This window comes from Crocodylus porosus, unplaced genomic scaffold (genome assembly GCF_001723895.1).
Source record: "Crocodylus porosus isolate Cpor-Errol unplaced genomic scaffold, CroPor_comp1, whole genome shotgun sequence".
NCBI lineage: Eukaryota > Metazoa > Chordata > Crocodylia > Crocodylidae > Crocodylus > Crocodylus porosus.
The window spans coordinates 23,605,522-23,622,048 of NW_017728943.1; the positions used below are offsets into that span (position 1 = coordinate 23,605,522).

At 54.8% G+C, this 16,527-nt stretch overlaps 2 protein-coding genes across 2 annotated transcripts in view; both read left to right on the forward strand.

The window, feature by feature from the left end:
- The window catches only part of PPP2R5D (protein phosphatase 2 regulatory subunit B'delta), a 1,176,261-nt gene that overhangs the window by 1,021,919 nt on the left and 137,815 nt on the right, over positions 1-16,527 (forward strand). The gene's annotated exons all lie outside the window — the stretch shown is intronic.
- LOC109319429 (cullin-9-like) overlaps positions 29-16,527 on the forward strand; it is a 37,376-nt gene continuing 20,877 nt past the window's right edge. Inside the window, exons 1-19 of the mRNA XM_019548982.1 lie at positions 29-250; positions 675-780; positions 2,141-2,236; positions 2,403-2,578; positions 3,547-3,680; positions 3,762-3,947; positions 4,947-5,053; positions 5,220-5,402; positions 6,014-6,171; positions 6,716-6,938; positions 7,061-7,232; positions 7,860-8,005; positions 8,380-8,497; positions 8,861-9,057; positions 9,144-9,421; positions 9,518-9,881; positions 10,226-10,366; positions 11,847-12,011; positions 12,099-12,262. Of these exons, the coding sequence (XP_019404527.1) occupies positions 228-250; positions 675-780; positions 2,141-2,236; positions 2,403-2,578; positions 3,547-3,680; positions 3,762-3,947; positions 4,947-5,053; positions 5,220-5,402; positions 6,014-6,171; positions 6,716-6,938; positions 7,061-7,232; positions 7,860-8,005; positions 8,380-8,497; positions 8,861-9,057; positions 9,144-9,421; positions 9,518-9,881; positions 10,226-10,366; positions 11,847-12,011; positions 12,099-12,262 (3,137 nt within the window). The 5' untranslated portion in view covers positions 29-227. The remainder of the gene's footprint in view (positions 251-674; positions 781-2,140; positions 2,237-2,402; positions 2,579-3,546; positions 3,681-3,761; positions 3,948-4,946; positions 5,054-5,219; positions 5,403-6,013; positions 6,172-6,715; positions 6,939-7,060; positions 7,233-7,859; positions 8,006-8,379; positions 8,498-8,860; positions 9,058-9,143; positions 9,422-9,517; positions 9,882-10,225; positions 10,367-11,846; positions 12,012-12,098; positions 12,263-16,527) is intronic.

Sequence of the window (16,527 nt, forward strand, 5' to 3'; positions counted from 1 at the left end):
CAGGCACCCCGAAGCCTCTCCACTTGCCTGCCCACTGGGCCCAGACAGCTCCCTACAGTGCTGCCCCTTCTCTTTCAGGCTCCAGTGTGGAGGTGAAGGAGGACAAGTGTTGGGAGAAACTAGAGGTTTCCTCCAATCCCCACCGAGCCAGTAAGCTGACAGACAAGAACCCCAAGACCTACTGGGAATCTAACGGCAGCACTGGATCGCACTATATCACTGTGTACATGCACCGTGGTGTGGTGGTCAGGTGAGGCCCCCAGGTCCTGGGGCTTGTGGCATGTGTGTGGGATGAGGGGTGAGGCAGGAGGGCTGGCCCAGGACTTTGGGGAGCAGGTTGGTTTGGGGGTTTCCTGAGGTGAGTTTGAGATTTGGGGATTATGTGCAGAGGGGTCTGGGAAGGGACTGGGGCTGGGTGTGGGTGTGCTCAGGGCGGCGGGTGGCTGTGAGTGCTGATTCCTTGGCCTCTGGCTCGGGAAGGACAGGATGGGATGGGTTTGTTGTGCAGTAACCAGCTGCAAAGGAAACACTGTGTCCTCCTCCAGAGCCTGACCTGTGCAATATCGTATCAGGTCCTTGGGGACTTGGATGAATTTTAGCTGGGACCAGCCAGGGCAGGCAGCTGAACCTTTAGGAGCAGTCTGGTTCTTACCCTGTGGCTGTCTCTGTTGCAGGCAGATGAGCATGCTGGTGGCCAGTGAGGATTCCAGCTACATGCCGGCCCGAGTTGTGGTCATGGCAGGAGAGAGTCCTGCCAGCATCAACACCGAGCTGAATACGGTGAGCTGGGTAGAGACTTCTCTGGGCTGACACTTTGCAGGAAGCTAGTGCATGGGGTTCATGGCTGAGGAGCTGACCTGTGGCAGGCAGCAGGCTGAGGGCTTTGTCTTGGCTGCCTCTTTAGTTGGGTGTAGAGTTTGGGGCCCAGCCCACAACAGGGCTGGGAGGATCCCCTGGCTAGCGCAGCTGAATTGGCGTTGGCTGGCAGACAAGTGCCAGAGCCTATGTCAGCCCCAGAGGAGGCTCTGTGAGGCCCAGACTGCTGGGGTATGTTGCCAGGAGGACTTGTTGTCTGGGATCAGAGCAGGGGCCCAGTGTCCTGACTTCTGCATGGCCAGGACCTACAGAGTTCAGAACTCATGCTGGACAGTTACAGAATGGTATGGCCCAGCTTGCCCCTGTGCCCTGCTCCTCCTCCCTGGGGAAGCCCAGCACCGCTCACTCTTGCTTAATTTCTTGTGCCCATTTGTTCGTCTCTGCCCCATAGCTCTCATTTGCATCCACCAAACCTCCAGCAGAGACCTGTCAGGCTGCTGCTCCTGTGCTTTTGGTGCTCTTGGAGCTGGGGCTTCCCCAGAGCAGTGACTGTCCACCAGAGGCAGGGCAGGCACGAGCCCTGCTGAGAGCTTCCCCTGCTGTTGGGCAGTGCCAAGTTCCTTAGGATATGTGTGGAGATGGCAGCAGGCTGTGGGCAGCAGCATGAAATTGGGACCTCAGGGACCGCAAGCCATTGGACACATGACCCCTCCACAGAGGTTCCTCTGCATCCTGGGATCAGCCTGGGTGCCTGAAGGTCCGGGTCTTAGTGGCAAGGCCACATGCTCTGGCCAGGCAACTGGTGCTTGCTTCAAGCATGGTGCTGGTGCACTGTTGTGCAGAGGAGTTGGTGGGGAGATGTGCCTTCTATTTAAAAGCTCCTGGTGCCAGCTGTTGGTCTGTGCCCCCTTGCTGACAAGACGTGCTCAGTGACTCTAGCTGTGCCCACTGACCCCTATCTGCTTTGGTGCTCCCTGGGAATGCTTCATGAGCTTGGCATTGTGACATCCAGGCAGTTGCCTGTTGCTAAATTTTGGTCTTTAGCTGTCTGGTTTGACAGGGGTGTCTAGGAGCAGGGCCAGGACTGGCCAGTGTGCGCCTCATAGTTGCAGGGGGATCCTAGTTTGATCTCTGCTTGCCAATCCCCTGTTCTCATTGTCTTGCTGCCCTGTGTTCTTTGACCCTAAACCCAGCTGCTTCCCTGCCTGATAAGTGCTGTGGGGTGGGGCCCTGTGTGGCCATGACATGCTGTGGGTTATGTGGATGGCAGTGCTTGGGGCCTGGCAGTCCTGACATCAGGATTCTGTGACTCTCCCACCCTCAGGTGAACGTCATGCCCTCGGCCAGCAGAGTGATCCTTCTGGAGAACCTGACCCGCTTCTGGCCTCTCATACAGGTCAAGATCAAGCGTTGCCAGCAGGTGGGTGCACTGGACAGGCCCTAGGCCCAGGTCGCCCTTGCGCCCCCTTGCAGGGGTTTGGTTTGGGGGGTGAAGGGCCCAGGCAGGAGCACCTATGGGCCTGGATCCTGCCGGCTGTGGGGTGGGCAGCCTGTGTCTGAACACTTGAGGTCTGTGTCCTGTGCAGGGTGGGATTGACACGCGTGTGCGTGGCATTGAGGTCCTGGGGCCCAAGCCCACCTTCTGGCCGGTCTTCAAGGAGCAGCTGTGCCGGCGCACATACCTGTTCTACACCACCAAGGCCCACACCTGGTGCCAGGAGATCTCTGAGGATCGGCTCCAGCTGCTGCAGCTCTTCAACAGGTGAGGCCCTGTGTGGCACTGTTGGGCCGCACACTCTGTGGGAAATTGACTTTGCGGCCCCAGGCACTGTCATCTGTGTCTTGCTGGTAGATCATGGTGGAAGGTAAAGGAAGTGACAAGGCTGACCCTTGTGGAGGCAGAGGTATCAGCCTGGGGCTGTAGGGATTGATATATGGGGAGGGGCAGGGCAGATGCAGGTCCCCAGTGTTTTGCTGGGGTGATGAGGCCCAGTATTGTTTTGTTCTGTTGCAAGCCCAGAGCCTTGTACTTGTGGCCTGGAGGCTTGGCAGCTGTTCCTGGCCTTGAGAGCATAGTCTTTACTGGCTGAGACAGAGGCTTGAGAAGATTCAGGGGGTTTTGACATGCTGGAGGGGCAGCATGGGGAGCACTGCACAGCTGTCCCTCATTGAAGAAATCCCTTGGGGGCAGGGAGTGGGAGTGGTGGTGATCAGTGAAGAGGCATATAGCAGCTCGGGTTGCCTTGCCAGGTGGAAGGGCTCTAGCTGCCAGTTGGAGCTGTGGAGAGTAAAAGAGCTTTTTGTGGAGAGGGCAAGTAGAGCTAGGGGAAGTGCAGCTGGGTCCCCAGGAGGAGCTCTCTAACAGCAGGAGGAGGCAATGACAGTTGCCCCAGGACAGGTCTGGAGGCGCATTGGCCAGGGGAATTTGCTGGGTGGGGTGGGGGTGCCCCAGAGCCCAGCAGTCTTGCCCCAAATCCTGACAGGTGTAGGATGAAACAAGCTGGGCCCTCTGGCCCAGGATCCTGCTTAGGTTCAGCTGCTGTGCTCCCTGTCCTCTTCATGTCTGGTGCTAGGTCAGCACCTTGCCCTCCCTGTCCCTGCCACTGTTTTCTGCCCCCATCCCTCACTGCTGCCCTGGCTAGCCAAGCCCTGCATCCCTGCCCAGAGCATGTCCTGGGTGTTTCCCTGCACCCCTGGTGGTGCTCTCCTGGCAACTCTCTGTTGTTGCAGTCTGAACAGTGCACTGCGGCACGAGCAGGTGTTTGCTGATCATTTCCTCCCTGATGACGAGGCAGCCCAGGCTCTGGGCAGGACCTGCTGGGAGGCCCTCATCAACCCGCTGGTGCAGAGCATCACCAGCCCAGGTACCAGCTCCCCCTGCCTGTCTCCTCTTGCTGTGCCCCTACCACACAGGTTGCCTGGCTCAGGCTCTGTCCCCCTCCCAGACTCCAGTGGCATCAGCCCCCTTGCCTGGCTCCTCAGCGAGTATCTGGAGAACTTGGAGACAGCTCGCCACGCCAAGAGTCGTGCCACTATCTTCAACTCCCGCGTGCGCCGCCTCAGCCACCTCTTGGTGCACGTGGACCCCAGCACCCCAGAGCCCGAGGAGCTGCGACCGCCCGTCCGAGGAAGTAAGGGCCTGGGCAGGCCAGAGCAGAGGGTTCCTTGGGCTGCAGCTGCAGGTGGGCAGAGGCAGGTGCAGGTCCCATGGGGGTGGGTGCTGCTTGCATGGTGAGGCTGGCAGTGCATTGTGTGTCCATACCAAGAGCCACAGCAGCAGAGGTGCTTTCTGTTGGCAAAGGAGTCTTGTCCCCCACCCAGCAGAGCAGACTTTTCTCGCCCCTCAGCAGGCAGTGTCAGGCATGTCTACACCTCCGGCTGCCACGGGTCCCATGACTGCCAAGCAGGTTCCCCTCATGCCACTGGGTGTGCCCAGGGCTTCCTTGGGGTAGTGGCCCTCTCCTGGCAGAGGCTTCCCCCTCCAGACAGGGCCTGGACACAGTCTCAGCTGCCTCCTGCCCGTGGGACCCGCTTTGCTGTGGGGTCAGGTCCAAGCTGGTGGCAGAGGCTCAGTGCAGCTGCTTCAGGTGCAGATGCCTCTCTGGAAATGCTTCAGGGACAGGGTGAGTCCAGGGCTCCCAAGAGAGCTAGAGCAGTGAGGTGATTCCCCTCCTCTCCTCTCTGGCCAGGTAGACAGAGGTGCCAGTTTGCAAGGCCCTTTTGAGGAGAGGTGGCCTCCCTGGCCCACACAGCACCCTTGGCTTGTAGTGCCTGTCTGGCTGGCACCCATTGGCAGGGGCCATTGTCCCTGTAGAGCTCCCACTTAATGCTGGTTCCTGCCTGGGCTCAGACCTTTGCTGTGGGCTCCTGGCACATGGCGGGCTGTGCTGTTGCTGGTAGAGGTGGGGAGGTGATACAGGCATGTCAGAGGGTGAGGAGCTCTGGTTCCAGGTGGCTCTGCAGTGCTCCACATGAGCTTCAGCTTTGTCCCTCTGGGGTGGCAAGGGCCATGGACGTGCCTGGCTCCAGATCCAGTCCCTCCCACAGCAGCCGAGCCAAGCTGTTGCTTTTGGAGCATGAAGGGCTGCTTTCTGTGGGCTGTACTTACTCCGGGTCCGGTTCTTTGACAGATGGGAAGAACAAGGAGGCAGTCCGTGGAGCTGTGAAGGTGTCAGGAAAGAAGTCTGGCAGCTTGGTGGGCATCACGCAGTGCTGGAGAGGCGTTGTGCAGCAGCAGGTGTGTGTGCATGGCTGTGGGGACAGGGCTTGGGCAGCAGGAGCAGGATGTAGCACTGGGAGTGCACAGCTGCAGTGGGGGAGCTGTTCTGGCCCCAGCTGTTCTGCACAGGGCATGGTCCTGGGTGGAGCTGCTTATGACAGTGTGGTTGCCACCCCCCATGCAGGTGAAGCGGTTCTTGGAAACCTCATGGCAGGCCCCAGACTTTGTGGAGCGCTACTGCAGTGTGTACCAGCGCCTGCATAGCGCCATGGAGGAGCTCTTTGGGCAGCAGATGGCCTTTGCACTGGCCCTTCGGGAGGGCTTCTCGGGGGCACTGCTGCAGCTCTCCTTCCTGACAGCCATGCATGTGAGTAGGACTCGGGCCTTTGCAGGGGGAGGGCAGTTAGCGGGGTGGCCCTTATCCTGGGACAAACTGGGAGCTCAGTGGAGGATTGGGCTGGTTTGCTGGTCACTAAGCCCTTGGGCAGGAGAGCAGGGACAGCACCTGTTCCCTGGTTGGGCTGTGCCCTGGCCTTTCTGCTTGCCAGCTTGGGCCAAGGCCCTTCATGGTTTCTCTGCAGTCTGCCTGCACTCTGGGATGCTACCAGCCCCCACTGCTTTGTGTCTCTGCTGGGTGACCCCTGTGGTGAGCCCTGCTCCTGGCTGGGTCCAGCAGGTATAGAGTCCTGTCATGTCCCTTGCCTGTGCCTAGGCACACATGCAGCTCCCATTGCTGCTCTTGTTGCACGCATGCAGTTCTCCTGCTTCTGTTCTTGTGCTGCCTTAGTGTGACCTGTACCAGGGAAGGGACCCCACTGTCCGAACTTAAGGAGGATTTTGTGAGGGAGCAATCTCCTTCTGTCCTGTGTCCCCCTGAACATCTTTGTAGGGAAGCATGTCTCTGTCTGGCCTCCTACTGTCATGGGGTGGAGCCTCCAGCCTGGAGTCCCACCTTGGCCATGGGCGCTGTCCCCCCAGGTGAGTGAGCAGTTTGCCCGCTACATCGACCTGCGGATTCAGGAGAGTTGCGATGATGCTGCCAGTGTGGAGACACTGCAGCGGCTGCAGCAGAGCCTGGAGCCCATCCTCTTCCTCTCAGGCCTGGAGCTCGCCAACACCTTTGAGCACTTCTACCGGTGAGGAGACACAGGCAAGGGCCAGCCAAGGAGGAGCGGGGCTGTGTGGGTTCCCCAGGTCAGAGGGGCTAGGGCTTAGGTCAGACTGCTGACGGAGGCTGTAGGAGCTTCTGGGGGAAGGGATTGGGCCCCAAACAGCTCCACAGAAGCCTGCTGGATCCTCTGCTGCCAGCCCCAGCACCCATGTTCTCTCTGTGGCTTGCAGCAGCCTGGGTAGGCATCACCCAATGACAGTTCTCTGGGGCTTTCCCTCTCTCCTCCCCTCTGGGGTTGCTCATGCTCCAGGGAAGAGGCTGGTCTGTCAGGGGCTGGATTCTATGGCCTCTAGCACCATCCACTGTGGAAACTGAGAATCTGGCAGAGACAGCTGGGTTGGTCCTGGGAGCACCTGCCTTTGGCCGTAACGGAGGAGGAGGGCACGGGGTTCCTGCGTCTGGCATGTGGGGGTTGGGCTTTTGGTTCTGGGAAGGCAGAGACAGGTCTAAGGGATGCCTTTGTTGCGGGTTGCTGGGACCAGGGTGCCTGAAGTTGGTTACTGTTGCAGGTATTACCTGGGTGACCGGCTCCTGGCCCAGGGCAAGGTGTGGCTGGAGGTGGCTATTGTGGAGCAGATCGGGCTCTGCTTCCCCAACCGCTTCCCCCAGCAAATGTTGAAGAACCTGAGTGAGTCAGTGGAGCTGCAGCAGCAGTTTCACCTCTTCCAGCTGCAGCAGCTGGACAAATGTCTGCTGGAGCTGGATGCAAGGCAGGAGGACCTGGAAAATGAAGTGAGTCTGAGAGGGGTGGGGTGGGGGCTGTGCAGGGGCTGCCTCCTTTTCCCAGAGGGGTCGTACCCAAGTAGTCTGTTGCCCCTGCGGGCTCTTGAGCAGATTCCTGCTTCTGCCCACAGATGATGGAGGAGGAGCCTTCCCTGCTGGCAGAAGAACCAGAAGTACAGGTGCTGGCTCTGTCCCCACGCTGCTGGACCATCTCTGCACTCTGCCATCTGGATGACCCCGGCCGGTTCTTCCCACCACCTCTTGCCTCCTACCTGGCCAAGTTCACTGACTTCTACACAAAGAGTGAGCCCAGGCCAGGATCAGCCTGGCTGGGGCTGGGTCTGCCAGGGGCCTCCTGCCCCCTGTGGGAGAGTCCCTGGAGAGGCGGTGGGGCCTGAGGGGTGGGGAGCAGGTAACGCTGCCCATGGATAGGGTGACCATATGGGACAGTGCGAAATCTGGGACACTGCCTGCCCTCCCCACTCCCTCCCTTTGCAGGTAGAGGGAGAGTCAGGGCGCCACTGGTTTTACTGGGGGGGCAGCTGAGGAGTCAACATCCTGTTAATGATCATTGTTTTCTTCAGAGGTGTTAATGATCCCCTTTTTAATCTTCATTCCCCTAATTAAGCTAACCTATTAGGGCAATTTAGCTGTCTGCTAGGGCTTCCCATTTCACTGCTCCTGCCCTGCACCCTGGATGCTTGTTTTACTTTTCACTGGCTGGCCGGGACAGGCTTCCAAACTGCAGGACTCTCCCGGCCAATCCGAGACGTAGGGTTACCCTACCTGTGGGCAACCCTTGCTGGGGCCTGTCCAGGAGATGCTCAGTATGAGCTCTGGCTGGGGCTGCTGCACCAGTCTGTCAGTGGGGCAGGGTGGGTAGGGCCTGCCTGCAGGGGTGTGTGATGGGACCAGCCATGTCTCTTGCAGGTCAGAACCGGTTTGGGCTGGAGCACATGAAGCCACGGCACCTGCAGTGGACATGGCTGGGCCACGCCGAGCTGCGGTTTGCGGATAGCACCTTGCACGTCTCCACCTTGCAGATGTACATCCTGCTGTGCTTCAACAGCACTGAGGTGCGCAGCGTATCAACCTCTGTCACCCCTGCCACTCCCGCAGAGCAGTGCTGCCTTCTCCTCTGGGTCCAGCTTCCTTGGGACAGCTTCCCTTCACCCCTTCCCTGGGGCAAAGGCACCTTGTTCAGTCTTGCAGGGCAGGAAACGACATCCCCATAGCCCTTATGGTGGAACCTGGCTTCCTGCTTTGAGGCCCCACAGCCTGGCCTTGCTCTGGTTGCCTCTACCTGACCCTTCACAGTTTCTGCTGGAACACTGGTGTCTTTCTGTGTCTGCCCTTGCAGAGAGGACGTAATGGGAAATGTGGCCACCTCTTCTAGCCTTGGCCCTCTGCTACCTGCCCCCTTTGCTATTTGGCCCCATCTTTGTTCCAGGAGGTTGCTGTGGAAACCCTGGTGGAGGTCACGGGGCTGTCTCCGGTCCTGGTGAGCCATGCGCTGAAGCCCCTGACAGACAGGGATGGGATTCTGACTCAGAGCCACCCTTCTGGGGGTGAGTATGGATGGGCAGCGCTGGGGGAGACCCAAGGAAATGTGTATTGTGGGACTGGTGTTCAGGAGCCAGTTACCATATGAGGGACTGAAGTGCCTGGTTACCTGTGCAGAGTGTGGGGCCAGGCAAGAGTGTTTCTGAAGGGGGCCTGTAGCTGCACCTGTACCATGCATATAGAGGGCCTGGTATTTGTGCAGGCCTATGCAGAAGATGCAGGGTGCTGGGGCAGGACTTGCCCCAAGTGGGTTGCAGCCTGGGATTTGTCAGGTGCATGAAGTGAGGCTTAGATCTTTGAGCTGGATGGGGATGGAGGTCCAGTCCACAAGTACTACTGATCTTGGCCTGTGCATGTCTCTGTTGCAGGGGTCCTGCAGCTGAACGAGGCAGCCCTGTTGCGGTGCTCTGACCAGCACCTGTGGCTGCTGCCCAGGCAGACGTACCTGAACGTGAAGGAGGATGAGGGAAGCACCCTGGAGAGGAAGAGGAACATCATCTGCTGCCTCACTGTCCAGATTCTGAAGGAGGAGAAGCAGCTGCACATCGATAACCTTGTTTTCAGGGTATGGAGAAGAGGCTGCCTGGCCCGGCTGTTCTGTTTCCTGGCAGGGTCAGGAATAACTCCTGGCTTTCTCTCCCATTGCCGTAGGTGATTGATGCCTGTCAGAAATGGGAGGCTGGGGCAACTCCAAAGTTCCTGAGCTTCTGCTGCAGCAGCACAGACGTGCTGTCATGCATCCTGCACCTGCTGAACCAGGGCTACATCCGGCGCCTGGAGGACAGCCCCCAGCTTGTGGAGTACATCTCCACAGAGCCCACAACTCCACACAGGGGCCAAGCACAGGTCCTTTTTCAAAGTGTAGAACGCAAAAGTCAGCAGACTGATTTGGGGAAGGACCAGGTCACCAGCAAATTCTCTGCTTTCAGGTAGGGGAGTGTTTTATACAGGGTAAGAAGGGATATATTAACAAAGAATGTTTTCACTCAAGAAAACATCCAGGTGATGGGCATTTTCTCTGCCAGGTTAAATGCTGGTGGAACTGGAACTGAGGAGGTTTTGATGGAGACTCTTCTGTTGCCTATGGGACGCACTATGAGTCAAGATGAGGTGGAGATGCTCATGAACCAGACAATTCAGCAGGTCTTGGACACCTTGAGCGTCTCAGCAGATAGAGCCCAGCATCTGCTTATACACTGCAAGTGGAATGTGGATCTGCTGATCCAGCGCTATACTGAGGATCCTGAGTTGCTGCTCATTTCTTCAGGGCTGCAAGTGCGGAGCCCCCAACAACCCCCAAGCCCTGTCACCCTTTGTCCAGTGTGTGTGAACCAACTCTGCCCTGGTGACAACACTCCTACTCTCTGCTGCATGCACTACTGCTGTAAGGTGAGGGGCCTCAGGACTGACAAACTTGTGTAGCCATGACGAGAGGACCCAGTCCCAGGATGAGTGGAAGCTTTCGTCCCCGAACAGCTGGCATGAGAAGATCTCACTTCTCATTTTTCTCCAGCTTGTGGGATCCATTCATTCCCTGCTTTCAGCTTTCTAGTGATAGTCTTGCAGCTCAAACAGCAAGATAAATTCCTAATGTCTTCCCAAGTTGGGAGCTGGCAACTTCTTCTAGCTATAGGAATGGGCTCCAGAGGAGGGCATCTTTCCTTGGGAGCAGGCTTGGGGTTGCTGCTGTGATCATGGTCTGGATCTGATCTTGTGTCTGTCTGTCCACCCAGTCCTGCTGGAATGAATATTTGACAACCCGGATTGAACAGAATCTGGTTCTGAACTGCACCTGTCCCATCTCCAACTGTCCTGCACAGCCCACCACAGACTTTATCCGGTCCATCATCTCTTCGAAGGAGGTCATTGCCAAGGTAGGTGAGGTTCTTGCCAGGCACCAAGGCTATGCCTAGCTTTCCTCCTTTTGTTTTGGGGGGTGGGGGTGGAGGTGGATACTCTTCATTTCTAAGCCATTGCCTGTAATCCTCCCCAGTTTGAAGACCAGTAAGGTTCAGAGTTGATGGTAGGCAGTTCATGAGAAACCTCCTGTATTTGAATGAATGAGAATTTCCTCTCTTGTGCTAATTGACTGTTCTCTCCTATGACTCCTATCTGCTTACTCTATGCTGTGCAGCTTAGCCTTGCCACAAGTATTCTCCATGCCCCCTCACATTCCATCTGCTGCCATTTTTCTGTTCTCCAAATACATTTCCCACTCCTTTTGAGTCTGTCTGTTTAGATTTTCATCTCACTATAGAATCAAGCCAGCAAGTAGAATGGTAGCATTAATCAGCTGTTTGCAGCCATAATTTAGTTTGTGCTTCTTGTGTTGTAGCACTTATCCTATCATGATTCTGTCTGGTCTAATTAGATAGTAAACTCCTCCTTGAAGGGCTCTTGCTTGTTGCAGGGTTTTATTATCCACAGCACCTTGGCTTGGATCAGTAAGCACTACTATGATACAGTAATAAGGATAATTGTTACCTTGCACTTGATGGAGAGCAGTTTCCTGCATTTTAGGGCTCTAGTGTTGGAATATAAAGTTTTCAGCATATGAAATAATGTAAATACTTAGGAAGAACAAGATTGGTGAGAGCAGTGTTAGGGTAGAAGCTATGTTGGTAGATGGAATTGAAGAGAGAAAAAGTATCTCCCGATGATGACTGCTTTTAGGTCACCAAGAGTCACGTAGCTCGGTCATATAAACATGGCTTTGGGGGAGAAATTTGCAGCATACCCTGTGCAGGGAGTAAAAGATGCCCATAGGCCTGTGAAGCCAAAATCACTTCAGCAATGGAGTCCATACTTGCCCTTTCCTCTTCAAATAATTTTCAGGAAAGGGCTTTAAGCCTGTTTAATGTTCCTTGTGTTTGTAAATACTATGAAACTTCTCAGGGTCAAGTCATTTGCTCTTTTTGTTTATCATCGAGAGGGGGAAGGGGGGGAGGTTTTGGGATGACCTCTATTCTAGAGAAGTACGGGGACAACAAAGCTGATACAGGTATAGAAGCTGCCCAGCCTACATTTCTGGGGAGCTAACCTAAGGATTGGTTGGGCTTTCTTGTATTACAGTACCATCTAGAACTCCCAGCCAAAATCAGCTCCTCTCTCTGCTGACACTGCATAGTCAAAAATGCCCAACGAGTTTACAACACCTAAAAAAAGACCAGGCAAAGTGTAGCAAAGAGGGGATTGTTGCTTCCCTCTACAGGTGGCATGGAGGAGAGAGAGGCATGGGAAATGGCTTGCCAAAGTCACACAGTAAGTCAGTAGCAGGAACAGAACTGAACTCAAAACTCCTGTGTCACAATGCAGTGATATTGTGACTAATCATTTTTGTTTCTTTTTCTGCAGTATGAAAAAGCTATTCTCCGAGGGTATGTTGAGTGTTGCTTCAACCTCACCTGGTGCACTAACCCTCAGGGCTGTGATCAGATCCTTTGTAAGGAGGGACTCAGCTGTGGAGAGGCCTGTTCCAAGTGCTCCTGGATATCCTGCTTCAACTGCAATTTCCCAGAGGTAAGGTTTTCCTCAGGAGCTGGGCTGTCCTCATGTAATCTCAAACCTTCTTGCCTTTCTGCGGTGTTCACTCTATGTCCCTCACAGGCTCATTACCCTGCTACCTGCAGTCATATGTCCCAGTGGATGGATGATGGCGGGTACTATGAAGGAATGACTGTTGAAGCACAAAGCAAACACTTGGCCAAACTTATCTCCAAGCGCTGCCCGAGTTGCCAGGCACAGATAGAAAAGAATGAGGGCTGTCTACAGTGAGTACCTTCCTGTGTTTTGGGGTTGAAGCAGGAAGAAATGGGGAAATGCAGACAAGTTTGTGGTACTTGTAGGACACCCATGTATCTGTTCTTATAGCTTGGCTTAAAGCAGGGGTGTCAAGCGTACAATGCACTAGCTAGATCCAGTCTGTGGAGCCATATCATCCAGCCTGTGGATCATTGGACCAGCTCTGTACCTGGGCACAGGGTGCTGGTTTGGGGTGCCAGTTGCAGCTTGTGCCTGGTAGCCCCTGTGGCATGTGTAGTGTTAGATCCAGTCTGTGCCATAGTCAGTGCGTGTCCAATGCTGGTCACAGGTGTACAGCAAGTCCTGGGGCCAACTCACAGTGCAGGGCCAGTTGGTGGGGCTGTGCATGGAGTGTGTGCCCTATGTTGGCCCCCCTGTACTGTGTGTGGCACACGAATGTGGTCCACTATTGTGTGCTGGACTGACAAGCCCCAAGGCTGACCATGTGCATGCCAGCTTCTGGTGCTGGCATGGGGCATGTGCTGCCTACAGTGCACAAGCTGGACTTAGCGCTGCACATAGCACAGGGGCCTGGAGCATGGACTGCATGCAGTACCCCAAACTGACTCCCTATGTTGCCTGCAGCACTGGGTCTAGCTCATATGCCATAGGCACGCAGGCTGACTCATGTAGCATGTGGGTAGGACCCAGTGTTGTGGGCCTTCTGCAGGGGGTTGGTTCCCATCTGGCCCAAAGATGAGTTTGACACCCCTGGCTTAAAGGCTCTTGCTTTCTTCATGTCAGACTTCTAGGTTGCTTTTCTTGCAAGTTCTGGTCAGCTCTTTTATTTTATTGATTAACTCTGTAAAAGTAGTGACACTAGCAAAAAAAAAAAAAAAAAAAAAGTTATTTTGTGAGTGTATCTTATCTGGTTTGGAGAGCTGAGGTAAAGCTGTGCTAGAAATTCACTCTTGCTAGTCTAAGCTATGTCTTCACTGGAAGGGATTGCTGGTATATGTTGTGCTAGTGGATCCTTTCTTTTGTAGATGTGGCAAAAAGCTATCAATTGTAGCCTATTATGACCTCTTTTTTTTTTTTTTTTTTGACCATGAATTATGAGGTTCACTGATGCAGAAGTAAATCAACCTACACATCTGGGAAAATGTGTGTATTTGGGTGATGGGAGGAACAAAAGTTTCCATAAAGCACAAATTCATAATGTGCAAAATTTAATACCTGATAACATAAAATGTCTGTGCATAGGAATTTGGTGCCTAAATAGGAATAGTACGTGGAGTTCTCAGACTTACGGCACAATTGGTTCTGGAAAACTGTATCTTAAGTTGAAACGTAGGTTGGAACCAATTTTCTCATAGGAACAGTATTATAAAAGGGGGATTGGTTCCTTTATGACGCTCAACACGGCTGCCTCCAGCTGGTAAGTCTCTTGTGGTAAGGGGGGGGCGGGGAGGAAGGGATGTGTGGGGACAGATCAATGCCCTCACAGCGAGGGAAGGATTGGGGCTGGGCTGGAGCGGGAGTGTGGGCAGGGGGTGGGTCAGCTTGCGTTGCTGCGTGCTGCTGCTGGTCTGGGAGGGCATGGGGCATATGTCCCCAGATCTGTGCGGGGTAGGCAGGGCTGGGCTGTGCTCTGGGCAGGCAGTGGAAGGTGCTGGGAATGGGAGCTATGCCCTCCTGCTGCTCGCCCAGCTGGGATGGAGGCAGAGCTGCTGCGCTGCCTCTGGACAAGTAGCACAGAGCAATGGGGCCACCTCAGCCTTCCCGTGCCTCCTGGATGAGCAGCAGCTGCATCCTGTGGCCCCCCACCGTCTTGCCTCGCCCCGGCCAGGCAAGTGGTGGCAAGGCATGGGAGAGGTGTGTGCCCCCAGATTTGGGTGGGGCAGGTGGTGGATTGATCGCTATGGGGGGGGGGTGTTGCAGCTACCCTAAAATTTGCCGTAGCGCCCCCTCCTCCCCCCCAGCAAAGTCCCAGTCACCTGTCTGGAATGCAGCCTGGTACAGCCTCAGCCCTGTCCACCCCACCCCAATCCGGGGGCACATGTACCTCCTCAACCATGCCCTGCCGCCAGGGTGGGGGGGCACAGGATGAAGCCGCTACTTTGTCTAGGAGGCGAGAGAAGGCCAGGGCGACTCCCGTTGCTGCACACTGCTTATTCGGAGGAAGCGCAGCAGCTCTGCCCTGGCTGGCTGAGCAGCAGAAGCGTATAACCCCCACTCCTAGTGCCTTCCATTGTTCACTGGGCGCGCAGTGTTGGTGCAGCCCCGGCTCCACCCACCCTGTGCAGATCCAGGGGCACATGTCTCCCTCCATGCCCTCCCAGACCAGTGGTGGGAGCAGTGGTGAGAGTCGTCAGATGAGCTGCTGTTGGACCAGCAACATGCAGCAGCAGGGAGCCACCCCACCCCCTCCACAGACCCCTGCCCTGGCTGAACAGCTTTTGCCCCAGCCCTAATCCCACCCTTGCTGTGGGGGTGTTGGTCTGCCCCCCTATGCCCCTTCCCTCCCTTCCTCCCCCTCCCCCCAACAAAGGACTTACCATCTAGAGGCAGCTGTGTGGAATGTCATAAAGTTGAAACTGGTGTCAGAACCTCGAAATGGGTATAAATTTATAAAGGTCCTAAGTGCCATTCATCGTAACTCGAAGTTGGAAGTTGCGGACTGCCTGTATATTTTCCTGGTTACATTATTGATCACCTGACTAGGATGGTGACAGCAAAGCAAGGAATACTAAAGTTGATTAACAGGGCTGCAAAAACAGAGAACATAGTGTACATAGAATACAGGGTGACTTGTTATTCCCACATAGGTTGGGTAAATATTGCTTCAAGATGGGATGCAAAGGTTAAATTTCTAAACATGAGAAATAACTGATTTTTGCGAACAATTTTAGTCCTGCAACATGCAAGAGGTGGAATATGCTGTTTACTCTGTGTACCCCACATACCTTTTCCTCCAATCAGCACTCCAAAATTAAGGTATATATCTTAAGCTCTTTTGTCTTCACTGAACTAGAAACATGGAGGAATAGCAGAAAGACACTGCTGCAAGTTGGCTGCCATGCTCTGCCAGTCTCTGAATTCACTTGTCAGGGTCAGATCTAGAGTGCTAACCTTCTCACAGTCACAGCCACTGCATTCAGGATGCCCTGCATGCAGCATTCAGCCATAAATGGAAAAATGTATTTTCTTCATTCTGCTTTTCCAAAGCAAGGTGTGTGTCGTGTGTGTGTGCGTTATATGAAAAATCACAGTGGAATGTAATGCATAATTCTAAGAAGTGTACAGGATTTGGTCAATTGGGAGCTATTCTACAATAGTGACCACAGTGTAATTAAGTTCAGCATCTTTGTAGGAGAAGAAAAAGCAAAACATCTTTAATGGCAGTACTGAGCTTCAAAAAGGGGGAACTACACAAGAATGAAGGTGTTAGAAAGGAAAATGGTTAACAAAGAGAGTTAAAAATTACCATATTGGAGGCACAGATTAAATATATACTGGAAATAAAAGTAAATAGTAAGTACACCCAAAAAGGGCCAGCCTGGTTAAATGTCAAAACAAAGGAGGATATTAAAAAGCAAAAAGATTTAATATAAAAAAAATGGAATAATAATGGATAATAATAATAATATAAAAGCCTTGGTCTATATGTCTGTCATGCTTTATTTGCTCCAAGAGCTTTTGGACTCCAGGTGATGGTAGCACTGTGGCAGAGTGCTACCATGACAGCAGGAACAGAGGGGACGGGGGCTCCTCACCTGCCCTGTTCTGTGGAGGAGGCAGAGGTAGCTGCGGCCGTGGGAGGGGGGTAGGGAAACAGGGTTGGACCTGTGGCAGTGGTGCAAGGGAGTGGGGGGGAATGGGCCTGGGCCCGCCATGGTATGGGAGAAGAGCAACCCAGATGCTGCCATGGTGGCGGGGACAGAGGGGAAGGAGCAGGCGGATGAGGCAAATGCAAATGGATTCTTCCCCCCCACCCTGCTCCTGGGAGGCGGCGGCAATGGAACAGAGTGGGGGATGAGGCCAGCGCTAGCCTTACCCTCTGCTCCCTGGATGCGGCAGTGCTCTGTCTGCACATCCCCCCTGTCATTCATGGGGAGAGGAGGCAGATGGACGTGGGCCAGGCAAATGCAGGGGAAGCAGGCCCGGCCTCAAAACAGGTGGCAAGGGCGGGGGCAGTGTGCAGGATCTGGCCTGGCTCCAAAACAGCAGTGGGTGGGGGAGGGGCGGGTGCCAGGCCTGGCCCCAAAAGAGCAGTGGGCAGGATGGGGTGGCA